The 22,543-nt window shown below is 49.5% G+C and overlaps 1 protein-coding gene across 1 annotated transcript in view; it reads right to left on the minus strand.

Annotated features, from left to right (window-relative positions):
- Window positions 1-22,543, minus strand: part of MASP1 (MBL associated serine protease 1) — a 148,115-nt gene that overhangs the window by 2,177 nt on the left and 123,395 nt on the right. Inside the window, exons 9-13 of the mRNA XM_060242749.1 lie at window positions 13,012-13,146; window positions 9,775-9,888; window positions 5,404-5,589; window positions 3,342-3,409; window positions 62-161 (exon numbers count right to left, since the gene is read on the minus strand). Of these exons, the coding sequence (XP_060098732.1) occupies window positions 62-161; window positions 3,342-3,409; window positions 5,404-5,589; window positions 9,775-9,888; window positions 13,012-13,146 (603 nt within the window). The remainder of the gene's footprint in view (window positions 1-61; window positions 162-3,341; window positions 3,410-5,403; window positions 5,590-9,774; window positions 9,889-13,011; window positions 13,147-22,543) is intronic.

Raw genomic sequence — 22,543 nt, forward strand, 5'->3', positions numbered from 1 at the left:
ATGCAAAACAGATGCTCTACCATGGAGGAACAGCCCCTCTCCACTTCTGCCCTGGCCTTACCTTGCCTTTCTCCAGCACAGATCATATCTTCTGTGATGACCTTCTGAAGCCTGGCGTAGGCTTCCTGGCACACGGCGTGATCTGTCAGCGGGATCTCAATCTGTGACACAAAGAAGGGGCTTGGTTGGTTGAACTGCTGAGGTAAACGGGCAACAGATCGGTATCCCCTGCATCTCTGGCCTCTGAGGGAACATCTACGCCACAGGCCTAAACCAACATCAGTTCTGGAGGCCTCCCTTCAAACAGGATGTGGGCAGAACGGAGCCGGTGCAGAGGAGGGCAATGAAGATGATCAGGGGCCCGGAGACCAAGAAGCTTTAGGAGGAAAGGCTGAGGGACTTGGGAAGGTTCAGCTTGGAGAAGAGGAGGTTGAGGTGGGACAGGATTGCTCTCTTGAAGGAGGTGAAGGGCTGTCCCTTAGAGGAGGGCAGGGAGAAGAAGAAGATATTGGATTTATATCCCGCCCTCCACTCTGAAGAGTCTCAGACCGGCTCACCATCTCCTTTCCCTTCCTCCCCCACAACAGACACCCTGTGAGGTAGATGAAGATATTGGATTTATATCTTCCTCTACCTCACAGGGTGTCTGTTGTGGGGGAGGAAGGTAAAGGATATTGTGAGCTGCTCTGAGACTCTTCGGAGTGGAGGGCGGGATATAAATCCAATATCTTCATCTACCTCACAGGGTGTCTGTTGTGGGGGAGGAAGGGAAAGGAGATGGTGAGCCGCTCTGAGACTCTTCGGAGTGGAGGGCGGGATATAAATCCAATATCTTAATCTACCTCACAGGGTGTCTGTTGTAGGGGAGGAAGGGAAAGGAGATGGTGAGCCGCTCTGAGACTCTTCGGAGTGGAGGGCAGGATATAAATCCAATATCTTCATCTACCTCACAGGGTGTCTGTTGTGGGCGAGGAAGGGAAAGGAGATTGTGAGCCGCTCTGAGACTCTTCGGAGTGGAGGGCAGGATATAAATCCAATATCTTCATCTACCTCACAGGGTGTCTGTTGTGAGGGAAGAAGGGGAAGGAGATTGTGAGCCACTCTGAGACTCTTCGGAGTGGAGGGCGGGATATAAATCCAATATCATCTTCATCATCTTCTTCTTCTATTTGTTTTTTTTTGTTTGTTTTTTTGTATTGACACACTCAAATGGGGGATGTTGGCTGTTTGTCTTATTGCATATACCAACCCATCCTCTGTTGTATTTTAATGTCTTCCTTTTTTCCTAATGGCAAACTACGTGGATGTTATAATCTCTTGAGGAACCATTTAAACTAACAAAGCCAGAATGTTCCCTAGATTTATGGCACCTCACACCTACGACAGCCGTCTGCTTTTTTATCACCCGCCAATGTTTTTTCAGCCCTATTTTCTCCTGACACTTGCAAAATGCAGATCCCTATTTGTGATTCTTTGAATCTGCTAAAAACATCCCCAAGATTCCACACTGCCCACTTATGTAAAGGATTGCTGCTTCCATTCCCATTTTGTCTGATGAAGGCTGCTTAAGAGCACGCGAAAGCTTCCATTCTGAATAAAACTTAGTTGGTCTTAAAGGTATGACTTGTCTACTGCTTTGTTCTATTGCTCTCTCTCTTGGTCAGTCTCTGCCAGTTCACACCCCATGGACTTGTATTTGTAGCTGGGATTCTTGGCCCCAGTGTGCATTACTTTGCACTTAGCCACATTGAACCTCGTCTGCCATGTTGATGCCCACTCACCCAGCCTCAACAGATCCCTTTGGAGTTTCTCACAATCCTCTCTGGTTCTCACCACCCTGAACAATTTAGTGTCATCTGCAAACTTGGCCACTTCACTGCTTACTCTCAACTCCCAATCATTAATGAACAAGTTAAAGAGCATGGGACCCAGTACTGAGCCCTGCGGCACCCCACTGCTTACCGTCCTCCACTGTGAAGACTGCCCATTTATACTCACTCTCTGCTTCCTATTAATTAGCCAGTTTTTGATCCAGAAGAGGACCTGTCCTTTTACTCCCTGACTCTCGAGCTTACTAAGGAGCCTTTGATGAGGAACTTTATCAAAAGCTTTCTGGAAGCCAAGGTAAACAACATCTATCGGGTCTCCTTTGTCCACATGTTTGTTCACCCCCTCAAAGAACTGTAACAGGTTAGTGAGGCAAGATCTTCCCTTACAGAACCCCTGCTGAGTCTTCCTCAATGACTCGTGTCCATCAATGTGCCTACTCATTCTGTCCTTGATAATGCTTTCTACCAACTTTCCTGGTATTGAACTCATTTGCATATTAAGCCACACCCCCTGACACCAAGCAAGCCGGAACCGCGTCCCTCTGCGTCCCTGCTCAAAAGAAAGCCCTAATAATGATGTGATTTGTATTTAGGAACGATTGTATGTTGGGAATGCTGTTTCAATATAGACAGTAATTGAGTGAAAGGCATTGGTGTTAGATTGCACGTTGGGATTATTCTTTGCTAATATTCCACAGTTGTGTTGTTGTTAATTTCCTCTCCTTGATGTTGGCAACCCTGTGGACCGTGCGGTCTCAAGAACCCAACTGTGGCCCCCATTTGCCAGGCTGGGAGCAGTATCAATGCATTGCAATTTGCTAGTGAGTAGCCCTTTCCGAGTGGCAACCTTTCTTCCGAGAAGCCCAGAAAGGACCCCGGGGATAAGGTTCCCCTATTTGCTTCCTAAAAAGACCACGCTCACTTGGGATAGGGTCGCCAAGTCCCTTTGCCGCTGCAGCGGGGGGCTTTTCACGCGTGCGCGAAGCGTGGGCGCGGCACCGCGATTCCTAGAGCGCCCGTGTGATGTGCCTGGCGCAATGATGTCACCTGGACATTCCAGGTGACATCATTGCGCCAGGCACATCACACGGGCGCTCTAGGAGTCGCGGTTGAAGTCTATGGTGCCACAGAGTTTCACCGTGATTCCTAGAGCGTCACGCTGGGGACGCTCTAGGAATCAAAGTAAAACTCTTTGGGACCATAGACGTTTACAGCGATTCCTAGAGCGTCAGCCCATGTGACCTGCCCTGCGTGATGATGTTACTTCTGGGTGACGCGTGGCGACAAGACTCTTCAGGGGTGGCGATCTCCTAGCGGGTTGGGGTGGGTTGGGGCCTCCTAAATTGGGGGATCCCCCTCCCCTGGTGGGAACTTATTTATTTATTTTATTCTTTGCATTTATATCCCGCCCTCCCCGCCAAAGCAGGCTCAGGGCGGCTAACAACAATAACAACAATTGTCAACAACAACAACTTAGCAGCTCTAGCTTGGGGTAAGAAACGCTGGTCCCACCTCCGTCAAGGAATCCGGGAGACGTTGCAGGAACTGCTTTCCCCATCCGCTGACAATAACCATGGCATCTAAATGTGGGGAAGAAAGAGGCCATCACATCAGTATAAGGGAAGGCACGAGGAATGAGACACGATCTCCAGTTGACAGAAACCAGGCTACAGATCTCTAGACCACGGGGCTCAGTTCTCTGGGCGGGGGGAGGGGCGGAGAGATGGCTGCTTTGGAGGGTGGACTCTGTGGCACTGCACCCTGCTGAAGCCCCTCCCCAAAGTTTTTTTGTTGGACGTAAGAACATAAGAGAAGCCATGTTGGATCAGGCCAATGGCCCCTCCAGTCCAAGTTTATATCTCTGCTACCTGCCATTACATAAGAGACATAAGAGAAGCCCTGTTGGATCAGACCAATGGCCCCTCCAGTCCAACACTCTGTGTCACATAAGAACATAAGAGAAGCCATGTTGGATCAGGCCAGTGGCTCCTCCAGGCCAACACTGTGTCACATAAGAACATAAGAGAAGCCATGTTGGATCAGGCCAATGGCCCCTCCAGTCCAACACTCTTTGTCACATAAGAAAAGCCCTGTTGGATCAGGCCAGTGGCCCCTCCAGTCCAACACTCTGTGTCACATAAGAACATAAGAGAAACCATGTTGGATCAGACCAATGGCCCCTCCAGTCCAACACTCTGTGTCACATAAGAACATAAGAGAAGCCATGTTGGATAAGGCCAGTGGCCCCTCCAGTCCAACACTCTGTGTTACACAGTGGCCAAAAAAATTATATATATATGCACACACACACAAACACATATATATACACACTGTGGCTAATAGCCACTGATGGACCTCTGCTCCATATTTTTATCTAACCCCCTCTTGAAGCTGTCTATGCTTGTAGCCGCCACCACCTCCTGCAGCAGTGAATTCCACGAGTTAATCCCCCTTTGGGTGAAGAAGTACTTCCTTTTATCCGTTTTAACCTGACTGCTCAGCAATTTCATTGAATGCCCACAAGTTCTTGTACTGTGAGAAAGGGAGAAAAGGACTTCTTTCTCTACCTTCTCCATCCCATGCATAATCTTCTAAACCTCTATCACGTCACCCCGCAGTCGATGTTTCTCCGTGCTAAAGAGCCCCAAGCGTTTCAACCTTTCTTCATAGGAAAAGTGTTCCAACCCTTTAATCATTCTAGTTGCCCTTTTCTGCACTTTTTCCAATGCTATAATATCCTTTTTGAGGTGCAATGGCCAGAATGGTACACAGTACTCCAAATGAGACCACACCATCGATTTATACAGGGGCATTATGATACTGGCTGATTTGTTTTCAGTTCCCTTCCTAATAATTCCCAGCATGGCGTTGGACTTTTTTATTGCAATCGCACACTGTCCTGACATTTTCAGTGAGTTATCTACCACGACCCCAAGGTGCCACAGGTAGGGTTGCCAATCCCCAGGTGGGGGCAGGGGATCCCCCGGTTTGGAGGCCCTCCCCCCGCTTCAGGGAGAGGGAAATGTCGTCAGAAAGTGGGGGGAGGGGAGGGAAATGTCTTCTGGGAACTCTCTTATTCCCTATGGAGATTTATTCCCATAGAAAATCATGGAGAATTGATCTGCGGGTATCTGGGGCTCTGGGGAGGGGCTGTTTTTTGGGGTAGAGGCACTGAATTTTCAGTATAGCATCTAGTGCCTCTCCCCAAAATACCCCGCAAGTTTCAAAAAGATTGGACCAGGGGGTCCAATTCTATGATCCTCAAAAGAAGGTGCCCCTATCTTCATTATTTCCTATTGAAAGGAAGGCATGGAAAAGGTGTGCCGTCCCTTTAAATGTGATGGCCAGAACTCCCCTTGGAGTTCAGTGATGCTTGTCACAGCCTTGATCTTGGCTCCACCCCAATGTCTCCTGGCTCCACTCCCAAAGTCCCCAGATATTTCTTTAATTGGATTTGGCAACCCTAGCCACAGGACTCAAAATTTGTTCTACTGTCTCAGACTAACATAGCTGCCTGCCCTCCTGGATCTACCTTTCCTGAACCGGCACTGGAAGTCTGAAAAGGGTTGCTCACTTTTTGGTGGGGGGCCCTCCGGAATGCAAACAGGCATGACGAAGTCATTCAGCGCGGCCTCCTCAGACAGCTCCACCAAGCCGATGTCGTTCTCCAGGGTGGCCGCCCGGTAAGACGGGTGGAGGACGAGGGACTTGGGTGGGAGATGCTGCTCTGTGTCGTCTGGCCTTTGGGTCCGGTGCTTCCCTGGACAAAGAGAAATGTGTTTGTTCAAGTCAACCTCGCAGGGTGGTTGTGAGGGTAAAACGGAGGGGAGGAGGATGGCGTAGGCCTCTAAGGCAGGAGAGGCCAACTGTGGCTTTCCCACACGTATTGTGTGGCTCTAGAAGTCCCCACCGCCCCGTCAGCCAGCTTGGAGAAGGCATTTGTCTCTTTAAGCCACTTCTCCAAGCCAAGCCAGCTGGTGTCACGTTCTCAGGGTGCAGGCAGGCAGGATTCCAAAGCCAGTCCAAGGTCAAAGTCAAGCAGCAGCCAAGTCCACAATGCAGAATCACAAACCAGAATCAGAAGTCAATGTCCAAAAGCCAGAAGGTCAGGGTGCCAAGGAAATCAAGCAGGTCAGGATCAGGAATCAGGAAGGAGCGTGGATGCAAGCCAGAGAATAGACTTGTTGCTTCCACAAGGTTACCAGGTCCTGGGTGGGAGCTATATGGGAGTCTCCAGCCTGCTCCCTGGGCGGCAGTGACTCTGCTAGAACTCAAGGCTGAGAGATCTGAAGCATCGGCGTGCCTCATGTCTTTGCTCTGAAAGTTCTTTCCGGAGCCTGCTTTGAGCTCTTGAGATGGGAGGAAGAGAGCTCGGAGGAGATTGATCGTCAACAGCTGACACTGGTGCCTGGAGAGTGATTGATGGGCCAGCTGCTGTTTGTTCAGCTGAGGAACTGGCTGGCAACTCTTCCAGGTCTGTTAACCCTTCCAGCTCCTCATCGTCAGGACTTGGAGAATGCATTTAAAATTAAAGTAGCTTTCTTTCCACCTCTTCCTCCCCCATCTATTTTCCTCCCTTCTATCCTTCCTCCCTTCCTTCTCCAAAACATCTGATGTTTCATGTCTTGTGGCTTTCAAACATTTGACATTTATTCTATGCAGCTCGTACGTTCAGCAAGTTTGGACACCCCTGCTCTTAGGGGATTTGCCTACCCTTTAAAGTCAACATTTTCTCCAAGGGAAATCAATTGTCATTGTGGGAGATCTTCAGCCACCAACTGGAGGTTGGAAACCCTAAGGGAAGCCCTTGACAGTCTGGAACACTCGCATGAAGAACACACAAATCTGCCTTCTACTGAATGAGACCCTTGATGCATCAAAGTCAGTATTGCCTGCTCAGACTGGCAGCAACTCTCCAGGGTCTCAGGCTGAGGTCTTTGACATCACCTCCTGCTTGGTCCTTTTTCCCCCCATCTAGAAATGATGGGGATTGACCAGGGACCTTCTGCATGCCAAGCAGATACTCTACCAGGGAGCCACAGTCCCCTCCTAAGCACTCCAGGCTGTCAGGCTGAGGTCTTTCCCATCACCTCTTGTCTGGTCCTCTCAACTGGAGATGCTGGGGACTGAACCTGGGACCTTCTGCATGCCAAGCAGATACTCTACCAGGGAGCTACAGTCCCCTCCTAAGCACTCCAGGGTGTCAGGCTGAGGTCTTTCCCATCACCTCTTGTCTGGTCCTCTCAACTGGAGATGCTGGGGACTGAACCTGGGACCTTCTGCATGCCAAGCAGATGCTCTACCAGGGAGCCGCAGCCCCCCTCCTAAGCTCTCCAGGGTGTCAGGCTGAGGTCTTTCCCATCACCTCCTGCTTGGTCCTTTCAACTGGAGATGCTGGGGACTGAACCTGGGACCTTCTGCATGCCAAGCAGATGCTCTACCAGGGAGCCGCAGCCCCCCTCCTAAGCTCTCCAGGGTGTCAGGCTGAGGTCTTTCCCATCACCTCTTGTCTGGTCCTCTCAACTGGAGATGCTGGGGACTGAACCTGGGACCTTCTGCATGCCAAGCAGATGCTCTACCAGGGAGCCGCAGCCCCCCTCCTAAGCTCTCCAGGGTGTCAGGCTGAGGTCTTTCCCATCACCTCTTGTCTGGTCCTCTCAACTGGAGATGCTGGGGACTGAACCTGGGACCTTCTGCATGCCAAGCAGATGCTCTACCAGGGAGCCGCAGCCCCCCTCCTAAGCTCTCCAGGGTGTCAGGCTGAGGTATTTCCCATCACCTCTTGTCTGGTCCTCTCAACTGGAGATGCTGGGGACTGAACCTGGGACCTTCTGCATGCCAAGCAGATGCTCTACCAGGGAGCCGCAGCCCCCCTCCTAAGCTCTCCAGGGTGTCAGGCTGAGGTCTTTCCCATCACCTCTTGTCTGGTCCTCTCAACTGGAGATGCTGGGGACTGAACCTGGGACCTTCTGCATGCCAAGCAGATGCTCTACCAGGGAGCCGCAGCCCCCCTCCTAAGCTCTCCAGGGTCTCAGGCTGAGGTCTTTCCCATCAACTCTTGTCTGGTCCTCTCAACTGGAGATGCTGGGGACTGAACCTGGGACCTTCTGCATGCCAAGCAGATGCTCTACCAGGGAGCCGCAGCCCCCCACCTAAGCTCTCCAAGGTGCCAGGCTGAGGTCTTTCCCATCACCTCTTGTCTGGTCCTTTCAACTGGAGATGCTGGGGACTGAACCTGGGACCTTCTGCATGCCAAGCAGAGGCTCTACCAGGGAGCCGCCGCCCCCCTCCTAAGCTCTCCAGGGTCTCAGGCTGAGGTCTTTCCCATCATCTCCTCTCTGGTCCTTTCAACTGGAGATGCTGGGGACTGAACCTGGGACCTTCTGCATGCCAAGCAGAGGCTCTACCAGGGAGCCGCAGCCCCCCTCCTAAGCTCTCCAGGTTCTCAGGCTGAGGTCTTTCCCATCATCTCCTCTCTGGTCCTTTCAACTGGAGATGCTGGGGACTGAACCTGGGACCTTCTGCATGCCAAGCAGATGCTCTACCAGGGAGCCGCAGCCCCCTCCTAAGCTCTCCAGGGTCTCAGGCTGAGGTCTTTCCCATCACCTCTTGTCTGGTCTTCTCAACTGGAGATGCTGGGGACTGAACCTGGGACCTTCTGCATGCCAAGCAGATGCTCTACCAGGGAGCCGCAGCCCCCCTCCTAAGCTCTCCAGGGTCTCAGGCTGAGGTCTTTCCCATCACCTCTTGTCTGGTCCTTTCAACTGGAGATGCTGGGGACTGAACCTGGGACCTTCTGCATGCCAAGCAGATGCTCTACCAGGGAGCCGCAGCCCCCCTCCTAAGCTCTCCAGGGTCTCAGGCTGAGGTCTTTCCCATCACCTCTTGTCTGGTCCTTTCAACTGGAGATGCTGGGGACTGAACCTGGGACCTTCTGCATGCCAAGCAGAGGCTCTACCAGGGAGCCGCAGCCCCCCTCCTAAGCTCTCCAGGGTCTCAGGCTGAGGTCTTTCCCATCACCTCTTGTCTGGTCCTTTCAACTGGAGATGCTGGGGACTGAACCTGGGACCTTCTGCATGCCAAGCAGATGCTCTACCAGGGAGCCGCAGCCCCCCTCCTAAGCTCTCCAGGGTCTCAGGCTGAGGTCTTTCCCATCACTTCTTGTCTGGTCCTTTCAACTGGAGATGCTGGGGACTGAACCTGGGACCTTCTGCATGCCAAGCAGATGCTCTACCAGGGAGCCGCAGCCCCCTCCTAAGCTCTCCAGGGTCTCAGGCTGAGGTCTTTCCCATCACCTCTTGTCTGGTCCTCTCAACTGGAGATGCTGGGGACTGAACCTGGGACCTTCTGCATGCCAAGCAGAGGCTCTACCAGGGAGCCGCAGCCCCCTCCTAAGCTCTCCAGGGTCTCAGGCTTAGGTCTTTCCCATCACCTCTTGTCTGGTCCTTTGTAAGTGGAGACGCCAAGGATTGAACCTGGGACCTTCTGCATGCCAAGCAGAGGCTCTACCAGGGAGCCACAGCCCCCCTCCTAAGCTCTCCAGGGTCTCAGGCTGAGGTCTTTCACATCACCTCCTGCCGGGTCCTTTCAACTGGAGATGCTGGGGACTGAACCTGGGACTTTCAGCATGCCAAGCAGAGGCTCTACCAGGGAGCTGCAGCCCCCTCCTAAGCTCTCCAGGGTCTCAGGCTGAGGTCTTTCCCATCACCTCCTGCCAGGTCCTTTTTTCCCCCAGCTAGAAATGATGGGGATTGACCTGGGACCTTCTGGACGCTGAGCTGATGCTCTACCAGGGAGCCACAGCCCCTCTCCCCCTCAATTACATCACCTACAGCCTGGTCCTTTTAGCTGGAGACACTGGGAATTGAACCTGGGACCTTCTGCATGCCAAGCAGAGGCCCTACCACTGAGCCATGGCTCCTCCCCAAAACTGTTCCTTGCTTACCCAGGATGACTGTGAACAGTGATGGGCTGATCACATCTGAGCTTCGGAGAACAGGGTTCTCTGGATCCAGGTCACTGTGGAGGCAGTGAGCAGCGGTCACGATCCACCTGTTGCCTGGGGAAAAAGAATGTGGTGATTGTTCCTTCAATTAGGGATCTGAGGCACCCGAGATCTTCACCCAGTTGGTCCAAAATGGAACGAGAAAGGCCACCCAGCATCACAAATAGATGTGCAACATCATCTTCAGCGGAAGTATACCTATCTATATCCGCCGAAGACTATTGCCATCCACGGATCTGGTTCAAACCTAGGATTTGGTTCAAATCCCCTATCACACCTCCTATGGCGACGCCAGCCTATCGCCTCCTGCCTCAGCGAGGGCAGCTAAGAAGAAGAAGAAGAAGAAGAAGAAGAAGAAGAAGATATTGGATTTATATCCCGCCCTCCACTCCGAAGAGTCTCAGAGCGGCTCACAATCTCCTTTCCCTTCCTCCCCCACAACAGACACCCTGTGAGGTAAATGAAGATATTGGATTTATATCCCGCCCTCCACTCCGAAGAGTCTCAGAGCGGCTCACAATCTCCTTTCCCTTCCTCCCCCACAACAGACACCCTGTGAGGTAGATGAAGATGTTGGATTTATATCCCGCCCTCCACTCGAAGAGTCTCAGAGCGGCTTACAATCTCCTTTCCCTTCCTCCCCCACAACAGACACCCTGTGAGGTAGATGAAGATGTTGGATTTATATCCCGCCCTCCACTCCGAAGAGTCTCAGAGCGGCTCACAATCTCCTTTCCCTCCCTCCCCCACAACAGACACCCTGTGAGGTAGATGAAGATGTTGGATTTATATCCCGCCCTCCACTCCAAAGAGTCTCAGAGCGGCTCACAATCTCCTTTACCTTCCTCCCCCACAACAGACACCCTGTGAGGTAGATGAAGATATTGGATTTATATCCCGCCCTCCACTCCAAAGAGTCTCAGAGCGGCTCACAATCTCCTTTACCTCCCCCCCCCCCCCCACAACAGACACCCTGTGAGGTAGATGAAGATATTGGATTTATATCCCGCCCTCCACTCCCAAGAGTCTCAGAGCGGCTCACAACCATCTTTGCCTCCCCACCCCCCCGCACAACAGACACCCTGTGAGGTAGATGAAGATATTGGATTTATATCCCATCCTCCACTCCAAAGAGTCTCAGAGCGGCTCACAATCTCCTTTCCCTCCCTCCCCCACAACAGACACCTTGTGAGGTAGATGAAGATATTGGATTTATATCCCGCCCTCCACTCCGAAGAGTCTCAGAGCGGCTCACCATCTCCTTTCCCTTCCTCCCCCACAACAGACACCCTGTGAGGTAGATGAAGATATTGGATTTATATCCCACCCTCCACTCCGAAGAGTCTCAGAGCAGCTCACCATCTCCTTTCCCTTCCTCCCCCACAACAGACACCCTGTGAGGTGGGTGGGGCTGGAGAGGGCTCTCACAGCAGCTGCCCTTTCAAGGACAACCTCTGCCAGAGCTATGGTTGACCCAAGGCCATGCTGGCAGCTGCAAGTGGAGGAGTGGGGAATCAAACCCGGCTCTCCCAGATAAGAGTCCGCACACTTAACCACTACACCAGACTGGCTCTCCGCTAGTCTCTTTGGGGGTCTGATACGGTAGATGAGCAGGGGACCACTGCAGATGTGAAGTCTTTTCCCAATCACACAGGCACCAGAGAACGCAACAGCAAACTATAGTGCTTCATTTACCAAATAGGCTTTAACTGCGGGATGGGAGGTGTGTACAGAGGCTCGTTTGTATCTTGTAGGAATAACATTGTCTATACAGTATGTCGGCTAGACCCTCCAGCAGTGCACGGAAGTATTTCAGGGTACACAGTTCTTCCGTTAATCCACTCTCCTAAACTTGAATCAGGCTGGCCTCTTGGGCTTTGAGTGCCTGGTCCTTCGAGTCGTGTGGTTTGACAAGCCCCAGCTCTCCTGACTCCCTCAGACCCACGGCTCTCCCTCAGCCACCTTATAAACTCTTAGGAGCAGTGTATCATATGTCTGTGACCACTAGGGTCTTCCACTTAGGCACTCTCTGTCACCTTCCTCTTCCTTAGAGGGCACTCGTGACCTAGAGACCTGACAGTTAACCTCTGAGCCATTAGCTGTCACTCAGGACTTGAGAGTTCTGAGCACCCCCGGCCCCCACCTTCGGGTCACATGACTCAGGGCTCTCTGAGTCCTCAGCTTCTCCATTAACCCTTTGATTCCGTCACATCCCCATTCTGTATAATTGCAAAATTCTTGAAGCATGATGGAAGGTAAGTCTTCCAGAGGGAACAAGTTTCAAACGATAGTTTTGGTGCAACAGCTGTGCAATAGCCAACAACATGCGGATGGAGGCCAAGAGCAAACAGAGAAACACAAACATCTAAGGGCCCTGGGAAAGGCACAGTTGTTTAGCTGAGAGCCAGTTTGGTGTAGTGGTGAAGTGTGCGGACTCTTATCTGGGAGAACCGGGTTTGATTCCCCACTCCTCCGCTTGCAGCTGCTGGGATGGCCTTGGGTCAGCCATAGCTCTCGCAGAGGTTGTCCTTGAAAGGGCAGCTTCTGCCAGAGCTCTCTCAGCCCCACCTACCTCACAGGGCGGAAGATAAAGGAGATTGTGAGCCGCTCTGAGTCTCTGATTCAGGGAGAAGGGGGGGTATAAATCTGCCCCCACCTCACAGGGCTTCTGTTGTGGGGGGAGAAGATAGAGGAGATTGTGAGCCGCTCTGAGTCTCTGATTCAGGGAGAAGGGCGGGGTACAAATCTGCCCCCACCTCACAGGGTGTCTGTTGTGGGGGGAGAAGACATAGGAGATTGTGAGCCGCTCTGAGTCTCTGATTCAGGGAGAAGGGCGGGGTATAAATCTGCCCCCTCCTCACAGGGTGTCTGTTGTGGGGGGAGAAGACATAGGAGATTGTGAGCCGCTCTGAGTCTCTGATTCAGGGAGAAGGGCGGGGTATAAATCTGCCCCCACCTCACAGGGTGTCTGTTGTGGGGGGAGAAGACATAGGAGATTGTGAGCCGCTCTGAGTCTCTGATTCAGGGAGAAGGGCGGGGTATAAATCTGCAATTCTTCTTCTTCTGACCACTGCATGAGCTTCCCTTCAAAGGGAATGCCATTTATCAAGATGCTGGTCCCTGGTTTCATTATTTGCAACCCCACCTCCAGCACAGTTCATGCCAAGGGGATCTTACCTAAAAGGGATCCGCCACAGAAGGGGCGCCCATTCTTGTGCAGCATGGCAATCCAGGGAGAAATCCCCCGTTGGGCGTAGCGGCCGTTCGCAATACGGGCCAGCAGGCTTCTGGAGAACCTCGGCTTCCCACAGACTGAAAAAGACATGACAGGCAGGGTTTAAGGCAGGGGTCTCCAGCATGGTGCCCGCCAACCCCTTTCATGGTGCCCGCCAACTGTATTGAGGAAGTTGGCCTAGTTAGGGGTGCCTTTTGCCCAGCTAAGCTTCTGTCCGGCTACTTGAGATCTGACCGGCTGTCCACATTTTTGAAAATGCTGCTTTGGCTGCAGCTCCCACCACTTGGCACGGAGCTTCACTCTGTGACTGAAGGGAAGTTGCGGCGGCCATTTTGTGTCTGGGCCCGCCTCCTGCGGTGGCCATTTTGTGATGGCCATTTTGAGGCTGCACCCACTGCACTGTGCCGGAATCCCAAAGGTACCTGCTGGCTCAAAAACGTTGGCGACCCCTAGGTTAGGAGGAGGATGATCTGGATCCGGACTCAATCCTGTTCAAGTGCCTCTAAGCAAACTAGGGGCGGAAGGGCAGCTGTTTTGCCACCTACACCAGTGTAAGTATGTTGGCCCCTTCTTTGTTGCTGCCACTGTGCGCTCTACTGAGATGTTTAGTGTTGTATAATGATAACTATGTTTGCTTCTGAACTAGTGTTACTTCCTAGGTAATTCATTCATTAATGACCTCTCTGAAGCCCCTAGCCATGGGTGACCAGCCATTTAGAGTTTCCTAATATTAATTTATATATATATATATATATATATATATATATATATATATATATATATATATATATATATATAAAGATAGATGATAGATAGATATATATAAAGATAGATGATAGATAGATATAGATATATATAAAGATAGACATATATATATATATATATATAGATAGATAGATGATAGATAGATGATAGATAGATAGATAGGTAGGTAGGTAGGTAGGTAGGTAGGTAGATAGATAGATAGATAGATAGATAGATAGATAGACAGACAGACAGATATAGATTATATATATCTATTTATATATATATATATATATATATATATATATATATAAATAAATAGATGATAGATAGATAGATAGATAGATAGATAGATAGATAGATAGATAGATAGATAGATAGATAGATAGATAGATAGATAGATGATGGATGGATGGATGGATAGTCCCCTGTGCAAGCACCAGTCATTTTCAACTCTGGGGTGACGTTGCTTTCGCAAAGTTTTCACTGCAGTCTTTTTACGGGGTGGTTTGCTATTGCCTTCCCCAGTCATCTACGCTTCCCCCCCCCACAAGCAAGCTGGGGACTCCTTTCCCTGACCTCGGAAGGATGGAAGGCCGAGTCAACCTCAAACCGGCTACCTGAAAACCCAGCTTCCATCAGGGATCGAACTCAGGTCGTGAGCAGAGCTTAGGACTGCAGTACTGTAGCTTTACCACTCTGCGCCACGGGGCTCTAATTTCAAACATATAGGAACATCAAAATATGGGGGAAGATAAAGCTCAGCTTAAGAAAATCCAGTTTTTGAAGCCCCTATGTTTCAGCATTTTGTAGAAAAAAACCATAAATGTGATCATTTCTGCTTCAATTTAATTTAATTTATTTATTTATATCCCACCCTGTCCCGCAAGCAGGCTCAGGGCAGCTCCCAGCAATAACCACAACATATCAAGATTAAAAACCACATCAAGATTAAAACAGCATCATAAAGGCATAGGGTTGCCAATCCCCAGGTGGGGGCAGGGGATCCCCCGGTTTGGAGGCCCTCCCTCCGCTTCAGGGTCATCAGAAAGTGGGGGGAGGGGAGGGAAATGTCTGCTGGGAACTCTATTATTCCCTATAGAGATTTAGTCCCATAGAAAATAATGGAGAATTTATCCATGGGTATCTGGAGCTCTGGGGGCCCTGTTTTTTGAGGTAGAGGCACCAAATTTTCAGTATAGTATCCAGTGGCTCTCCTCAAAGAACTCCCTAAGTTTCAAAAAGATTGGACAAGGGGGTCCAATTCTGTGAGCCACAAAAGGTGCCCCTATCCTTCATTATTTCCTATGGAAGGAAGGCATTGAAAAGGTGTGCCGTCCCTTTAAATGTGATGGCCAGAACTCCCTTTGGAGTTCAATTATGCTTGTCACAGCCTTGATCTTGGCTCCACCCCAATGTCTCCTGGCTCCACCTCCAAAGTCTCCTGGCTCCACCCCCAAAGTCCCCAGATATTTCTTGAATTGGACTTGGCAACCCTATAAAGGCAAGTACTACCAAATCAGAGTACAACATAATAAACAATAGCTCAAATACTGGCAGAAAAATCATGCAACAGCAGGTAGACGGGTAACTGTCCTGGAAAAATTACACAGACATCCTTTTGACAGACAGGATGAAGTAAGATATTTATGACATAGGGAGGCCTAGTGGACATTTTAACTTAAGACACCGGCTCCCTATGGATTGAATCAGTGACATAACAACCACAAAAACCTTTAAACGTTCAAACAGTAGCCAAGTTTCGCCTTTAAGACTGACTAAGTTTTCTTCAGAATGTCAGCTTTCGTGTGCTCTAAGCAGACTTCATCAGACAAAAATGGAATGGCAAGCAGTCCTAAATATAGAGAAAGTGGGTAGTGAGTTAATACTCAGAGTCATGGAAATGTTTTTTTAAAAGAATCACAAATTGGGGTCTCTGTTTGTTAGTGTGAACTGGAGAGCCAGTTTGGTGTAGCGGTGAAGGGTGCGGACTCTTATCTGGGAGAACCGGGTTTGATTCCCCACTCCTCCACTTGCACTTGCTGGAATGGCCTTGGGTCAGCCAGAGCTCTGGCAGAGGTTGTCCTTGAAAGGGCAGCTGCTGGGAGAGCCCTCTCCGCCCCACCCACCTCACAGGGTGTCTGTTGTGGGGGGGTGGGGAGGTAAAGGAGATTGTGAGCCGCTCTGAGACTCTTCAGAGTGGAGGGCGGGATATAAATCCAATATCTTCATCTACCTCACAGGGTGTCTGTTGTGGGGGAGGAAGGGAAAGGAGATTGTGAGCCGCTCTGAGACTCTTCAGAGTGGAGGGCGGGATATAAATCCAATATCTTCATCTACCTCACAGGGTGTCTGTCGTGGGGGAGGAAGGTAAAGGAGTTTGTGAGCCGCTCTGAGACTCTTCGGAGTGGAGGGCGGGATATAAATCCAATATCTTCATCTACCTCACAGGGTGTCTGTCGTGGGGGAGGAAGGTAAAGGAGTTTGTGAGCCGCTCTGAGACTCTTCGGAGTGGAGGGCGGGATATAAATCCAATATCTTCATCTACCTCACAGGGTGTCTGTTGTGGGGGAGGAAGGGAAAGGAGATTGTGACCCGCTCTGAGACTCTTCGGAGTGGAGGGCGGAATATAAATCCAATATCTTTAATCCAATTTCCATGACTCTGCATGCTAACTCGCTGCCCACTTTCTCTAAATTTTGTCTGATGAAGTCTGCTTAGAGCACACGAAAGCTGACATTCTGAATAGAACTTAGTTGGTCTTAAAGGTACAACTTTACTGCTTTGTTCTATTGCTTCAGACCAACACAGCTGCCCACTAGGATCTTTAAGTATTCAGTTAATCGGTGGCTATGATCTATTTAAGCCACTAGATGGTGCTAGCCTTCTTTACAAGGTTACACCACACTATACAGGGGTGGCCAACGGTAGCTCTCCAGATGTTTTTTGCCTACCCATCAGCCCCAGGCATTGGCCATACTGGCTGGGGCTGATGGGAGTCGTAGGCAAAAAAAACATCTGGAGACCTACTGTTGGTCGCTCCTGCAGTATGAAACCGATGCTTGAATCTGATCTGAAGAAAACATCGAGGGCGCCTTGCTAGAAAGAATTAAAGAATAGAAATTAAGAGTATTGTGGTGAGTAAAAACGCCTCGTATTTAGGTTAACGCAATTTTTTTGGTATTTTAATAAACCACATCATATTTTGCAGGCATTGTGGAAAAGTGCCAAAAAAAAATTCATTAGGGACAAATTCAGTCAGCCTAGGGAGTGAAGAACTTAAATAATTATTTTATTTATTAACTCTTTTGTATAACCTTTAATAGTTCATAGATATCTTTGTTTTTATAGTTCGCTGAAGAAGAATACTCATAACGAGGTATTTAGGATTCTGGTATGAACAATGTGAATAATGAAGTGATATTTGAATTTTGTGAACTTCAAGTCCAATTTGGAATACCCCCTGACCTAAAGAAGTAGATTTTGAATACTGCATCGAACTGATGGACTTATGCGGCATTTATTGCTTGTCAGATTGTTGATATATTTTCTCATACCCTGGAGGCTATATTTTAAATTCTTCTGATCTTTCCACGTGCCTGTTACTCTTAAAATACTTTATATGATGTAATGTAAATAATAAACTACGCACACCATAATGCTTTATGAAATTTATTTGGACACCATTACAGTTAATTCTTTTCTCTGTATCTAACCTCCGGGTGGTGACTGGAGATCTCCTACTATTCTAGCTGATCTCCAATGGATAGGCATCCATTTACTTAGAGAAAAGTGGCCACTTTTGGAAGGTAGGCTGCGTGGTATTATGCCCCTCGGAAGTCCTTGCTCCTGTCCCCAGACGCCACCCTTCTCCGTCTTCCGGTATTTCCCAACCTGGAGCTGACAACCCTATCTCCAGACATTCTGTGAGGTGGGTGGAGCTGAGAGAGCTCTCCGAGAAGTTGCCCTTTCAAGGACAGCTCTGCCAGAGCTATGGCTGATCCGAGGCCATTCCAGCAGCTGCAAGGGGAGGAGCGGGGAATCAAGCCTGGTTCTCTCAGATAAGAGTCAGCGCACTTCACCACCATGCCAAACTGGCTCTCTGTTACAAATTTCCCTGTGCTGTTTGTCCACTTCAAACTTTGCCCTTATCTGGGGGGCCCTTGAAGTAGACAAACGTGAACTAAGATCTGCCAGGGAATTTGGCTTTCTTTGGCTTCTGCTGGCTCAGGAAGCAATTTTTCTCCAGGCCAGTTTGTCCAGGGATCTTGGAGTTTTTTTGCCTTGGGCATGGAGCAGGGGTTATCACTGGGGTGTGTGTGTTGTGGTGGACTAGATGACCCTGGAGGTCCCTTCCAACTCTATGATTTGATTAATCTAGCCTGTCTTGACAACTCTATCTCCCAACAGCCATGTTGGATCAGGCCAATGGCCCATCAAGTCCAACACTCTGTTTCACATAACAACATAAGAGAAGCCATATTGGATCAGGCCAGTGGCCCATCCAGTCCAACACTCTGAGTCACATAAGAACATAAGAGAAGCCATGTTGGATCAGGCCAGTGGCCCATCAAGTCCAACACTCTGTTTCACAGAAGAACATAAGAGAAGCCATGTTGGATCAGGCCAGTGGCCCCTCCAGCCCAACACTCTGTGTCACATAAGAATATAAGAGAAGCCATGTTGGATCAGGCCAGTGGCCCCTCCAGCCCAACACTCTGTGTCACATAAGAATATAAGAGAAGCCATGTTGGATCAGGCCAGTGGCCCATCAAGCCCAACACTCTGTGTCACAGAAGAACATAAGAGAAGCCATGTTGGATCAGGCCAATGGCCCCTCCAGCCCAACACTCTGTGTCACATAAGAATATAAGAGAAGCCATGTTGGATCAGGCCAGTGGCCCATCAAGCCCAACACTCTGTGTCACAGAAGAACATAAGAGAAGCCATGTTGGATCAGGCCAGTGGCCCCTCCAGCCCAACACTCTGTGTCACATAAGAATATAAGAGAAGCCATGTTGGATCAGGCCAATGGCCCCTCCAGTCCAACACTCTGTTTCACAGAAGAACATAAGAGAAGCCATGTTGGATCAGGCCAGTGGCCCATCCAGTCCAACACTCTGAGTCACATAAGAACATAAGAGAAGCCATGTTGGATCAGGCCAGTGGCCCATCCAGTCCAACACTCTGAGTCACATAAGAACATAAGAGAAGCCATGTTGGATCAGGCCAGTGGCACATCAAGTCCAACACTCTGTTTCACAGAAGAACATAAGAGAAGCCATGTTGGATCAGGCCAGTGGCCCTTCCAGCCCAACACTCTGTGTCACATAAGAATATAAGAGAAGCCATGTTGGATCAGGCCAGTGGCCCCTCCAGCCCAACACTCTGTGTCACATAAGAATATAAGAGAAGCCATGTTGGATCAGGCCAGTGGCCCATCAAGCCCAACACTCTGTGTCACAGAAGAACATAAGAGAAGCCATGTTGGATCAGGCCAATGGCCCCTCCAGCCCAACACTCTGTGTCACATAAGAATATAAGAGAAGCCATGTTGGATCAGGCCAGTGGCCCCTCCAGCCCAACACTCTGTGTCACATAAGAATATAAGAGAAGCCATGTTGGATCAGGCCAGTGGCCCATCAAGCCCAACACTCTGTGTCACAGAAGAACATAAGAGAAGCCATGTTGGACCAGGCCAAAGGCCCCTCCAGTCCAACACTCTGTGTCACATAAGAACATAAGAGAAGCCTTGTTGGATCAGGCCAGTGGCCCCTCCAGCCCAACACTCTGTGTCACATAAGAATATAAGAGAAGCCATGTATATTATAACGGCAGCCAGAATATCACTCGCTCAAAACTGGAAATCTAAAGTTCCACCAAAGAGGGAAGAACTAATTCATAAAATTATGCAGTTGGCCGAAACGGACATATTGGCTAATATGATACAAGGTAAATTGAAGGAGGATGCAATAAAAAGATGGGAAAAAGTATACTTATGGTTAGAGAAAACTAAAGGTATTTAGGGCAACTAAAGTAGTATTGCAATCTAGCTAATAATATAAGTAATATTAATATTGTTAAAAAAAAAAAGGAAGATAATAAGTTCAGTCTTGGGATTATTATGCCACAGTAACACCCTAAGCGGGAAGAGGGAATGTTGTTATAGGATGAAGCTAATCCTATAATTTTTTTTTATGTTGGGTTGAATGTGTTGTTCTAGATTTGGTGTTTTCAAATGTGGTTTGTTTTTCTATTTTATGTTCTCTGTTTTATTATTATGTATCGGGTATTATTGTTCTGTTTTCATGTACTGTATGGTTGAATAAAACAAATACAAAAGGAAAAAAAAAAGAAAAAAAAAGAAGCCATGTTGGATCAGGCCAGTGGCCCATCAAGCCCAACACTCTGTGTCACAGAAGAACATAAGAGAAGCCATGTTGGATCAGGCCAGTGGCCCATCAAGCCCAACACTCTGTGTCACAGAGGAACATAAGAGAAGCCATGCTGGATCAGGCCAGTGGCCCCTCCAGTCCAACACTCTGTGTCACAGAAGAACATAAGAGAAGCCATGCTGGATCAGGCCAATGGCCCATCAATTCCAACACTCTGTGTCACATAAGAGAAGCCATGTTGGATCAGGCCAGTGGCCCCTCCAGTCCAACATTCTGTGTCACACAAGAACATAAGAGAAGCCCTGTTGGATCAGGCCAATGGCCCCTCCAGTCCAACACTCTGTGTCACAGAAGAACATAAGAGAAGCCATGTTGGACCAGGCCAAAGGCCCATCCAGTCCAACACTCTGTGTCACATAAGAACATAAGAGAAGCCCTGTTGGATCAGGCCAGTGGCCCATCCAGTCCAACACTCTGTGTCACATAAGAACATAAGAGAAGCCATGTTGGATCAGGCCAGTGGCCCCTCCAGTCCAACACTCTGAGTCACATAAGAACATAAGAGAAGCCATGTTGGATCAGGCCAATGGCCCATCAAGTCAACACTCTGTGTCACATAAGAACACAAGAGAAGCCATGTTGTATCAGGCCAGTGGCCCATCCAGTCCAACACTCTGTGTCACACAGTGGCCAATATACACACACACACACATATATATACTGTGGCTAATAGCCACTGATGGACCTCTGCTCCATATTTTTATCCAGTCCCCTCTAAAAGCTGGCCACCACCTCTGTTCCTCTGAAGATAAAGGGCATTTTGGAGCATAAACTCTATGGCAGGGGTGGCCGATGGTACCTCTCCAGGTGTGCTTTGCCTACAACTCCCATCAGCCCCAGCCACCATGGCCAATAGCTGGGGCTGATGGGAGTTGTAGGCAAAAAACATCTGGAGAGCTACCGTTGGCCACCCCTGCTCTAAGGTATTGTACCCACCGAGGTCTCTATCCTCCACAGGCTCTACCCCCAAATTTCCAGGAATTCTACAACCTGTATCTGGCAACCCTTCCCCTCCAGTAGGGTTGCCAATCTCCAGGTGGGGGCAGGGGATCCCCTGGCTTGGAGGCCCTCCCCCTGCTTCAGGGGCATCTCAAAGCGGGGAGAGGGGAGGGAAATATCTGCTGGGAACTTGGTTATTCCCTATGGAGACTTATTCCCCTTGGAAATAATGGAGAATTGACCCACAGGTATCTGGGGCTATTTTGATGTAGAGGCACCAAATTTTCAGTGTAGCATCCAGTGTCTCTCTCCAAAATACCCCCCGAGTTTCAAAAAGATTGGATCAGTGGGTCCAGTTCTATGAGCCCCAAAAGGAGGTGCCCCTATCCTTCATTATTTCCTATGAAGGAAAAGGAAAGGTTCCCTGTGCAAGCACCAGTCGTTTCCGACTCTGGGGTGACGTTGCTTTCACAACGTTTTCACGGCAGGCTTTTTAAGGGGTGGTTTGCCATTGCCTTCCCCAATCCTCTACACTTCCCCCCCCCCAGCAAGCTGGGTACTCATTTTACTGACCTCGGAAGGATGGAAGGTTGAGTCAACCCTGGGCCGACTACCTGAATCCAGCTTCCGCTGGGATTGAACTCAGGTCGTGTTGGACAGAGGGTTGGACTGGATGGGCCATTGGCCTGATCCAACATGGCTTCTCTTATGTTCTTATGTGACACGGAGTGTTGGACTGTATGGGCCACTGGCCTGATCCAACATGGCTTCTCTTATGTTCTTATGTGACACAGAGTGTTGGTCTGGATGGGCCATTGGCCTGATCTAACATGGCTTCTCTTATGTGACACAGAGAGTTGGACTGGAGGGGCCACTGGCCTGATCCAACATGGCTTCTCTTATGTGACACAGAGTGTTGGACTGGATGGGCCACTGGCCTGATCCAACATGGCTTCTCTTATATTTTCTTATGAGAAGGTATTTTGGAGGACATCATTAATTCATAGGGTTGCTAAAGATCAGAAGCAGTCAACACACACACACACCAGCAGTTCTCCCTCTGTTGTGTTAGTGTGAGCTAGCTCGCAGTTTTCTTAGCCGCTGGCTCACACATTTTTGTCTTAGCCGAGGAAGGATGTCCCCAGAGCAAACGAATTGGTGCACCGGCTCACAACATTAAATGCCAGTCGCTCCCAAACTAGAATTTTTGCTCACAAGACTCCAGAGCTTCGAGGGAGTCTGTTCTGTATCGCAAACCAGTATTCCCATCTACCACTCTGGATACTTGAATATACCTGGAAATACTGATGGTAGGCAATACTCTCTCTAAGCTGTG

Source organism: Heteronotia binoei, chromosome 6, assembly GCF_032191835.1.
Source record: "Heteronotia binoei isolate CCM8104 ecotype False Entrance Well chromosome 6, APGP_CSIRO_Hbin_v1, whole genome shotgun sequence".
Classification (NCBI taxonomy): Eukaryota; Metazoa; Chordata; class Lepidosauria; order Squamata; family Gekkonidae; genus Heteronotia; species Heteronotia binoei.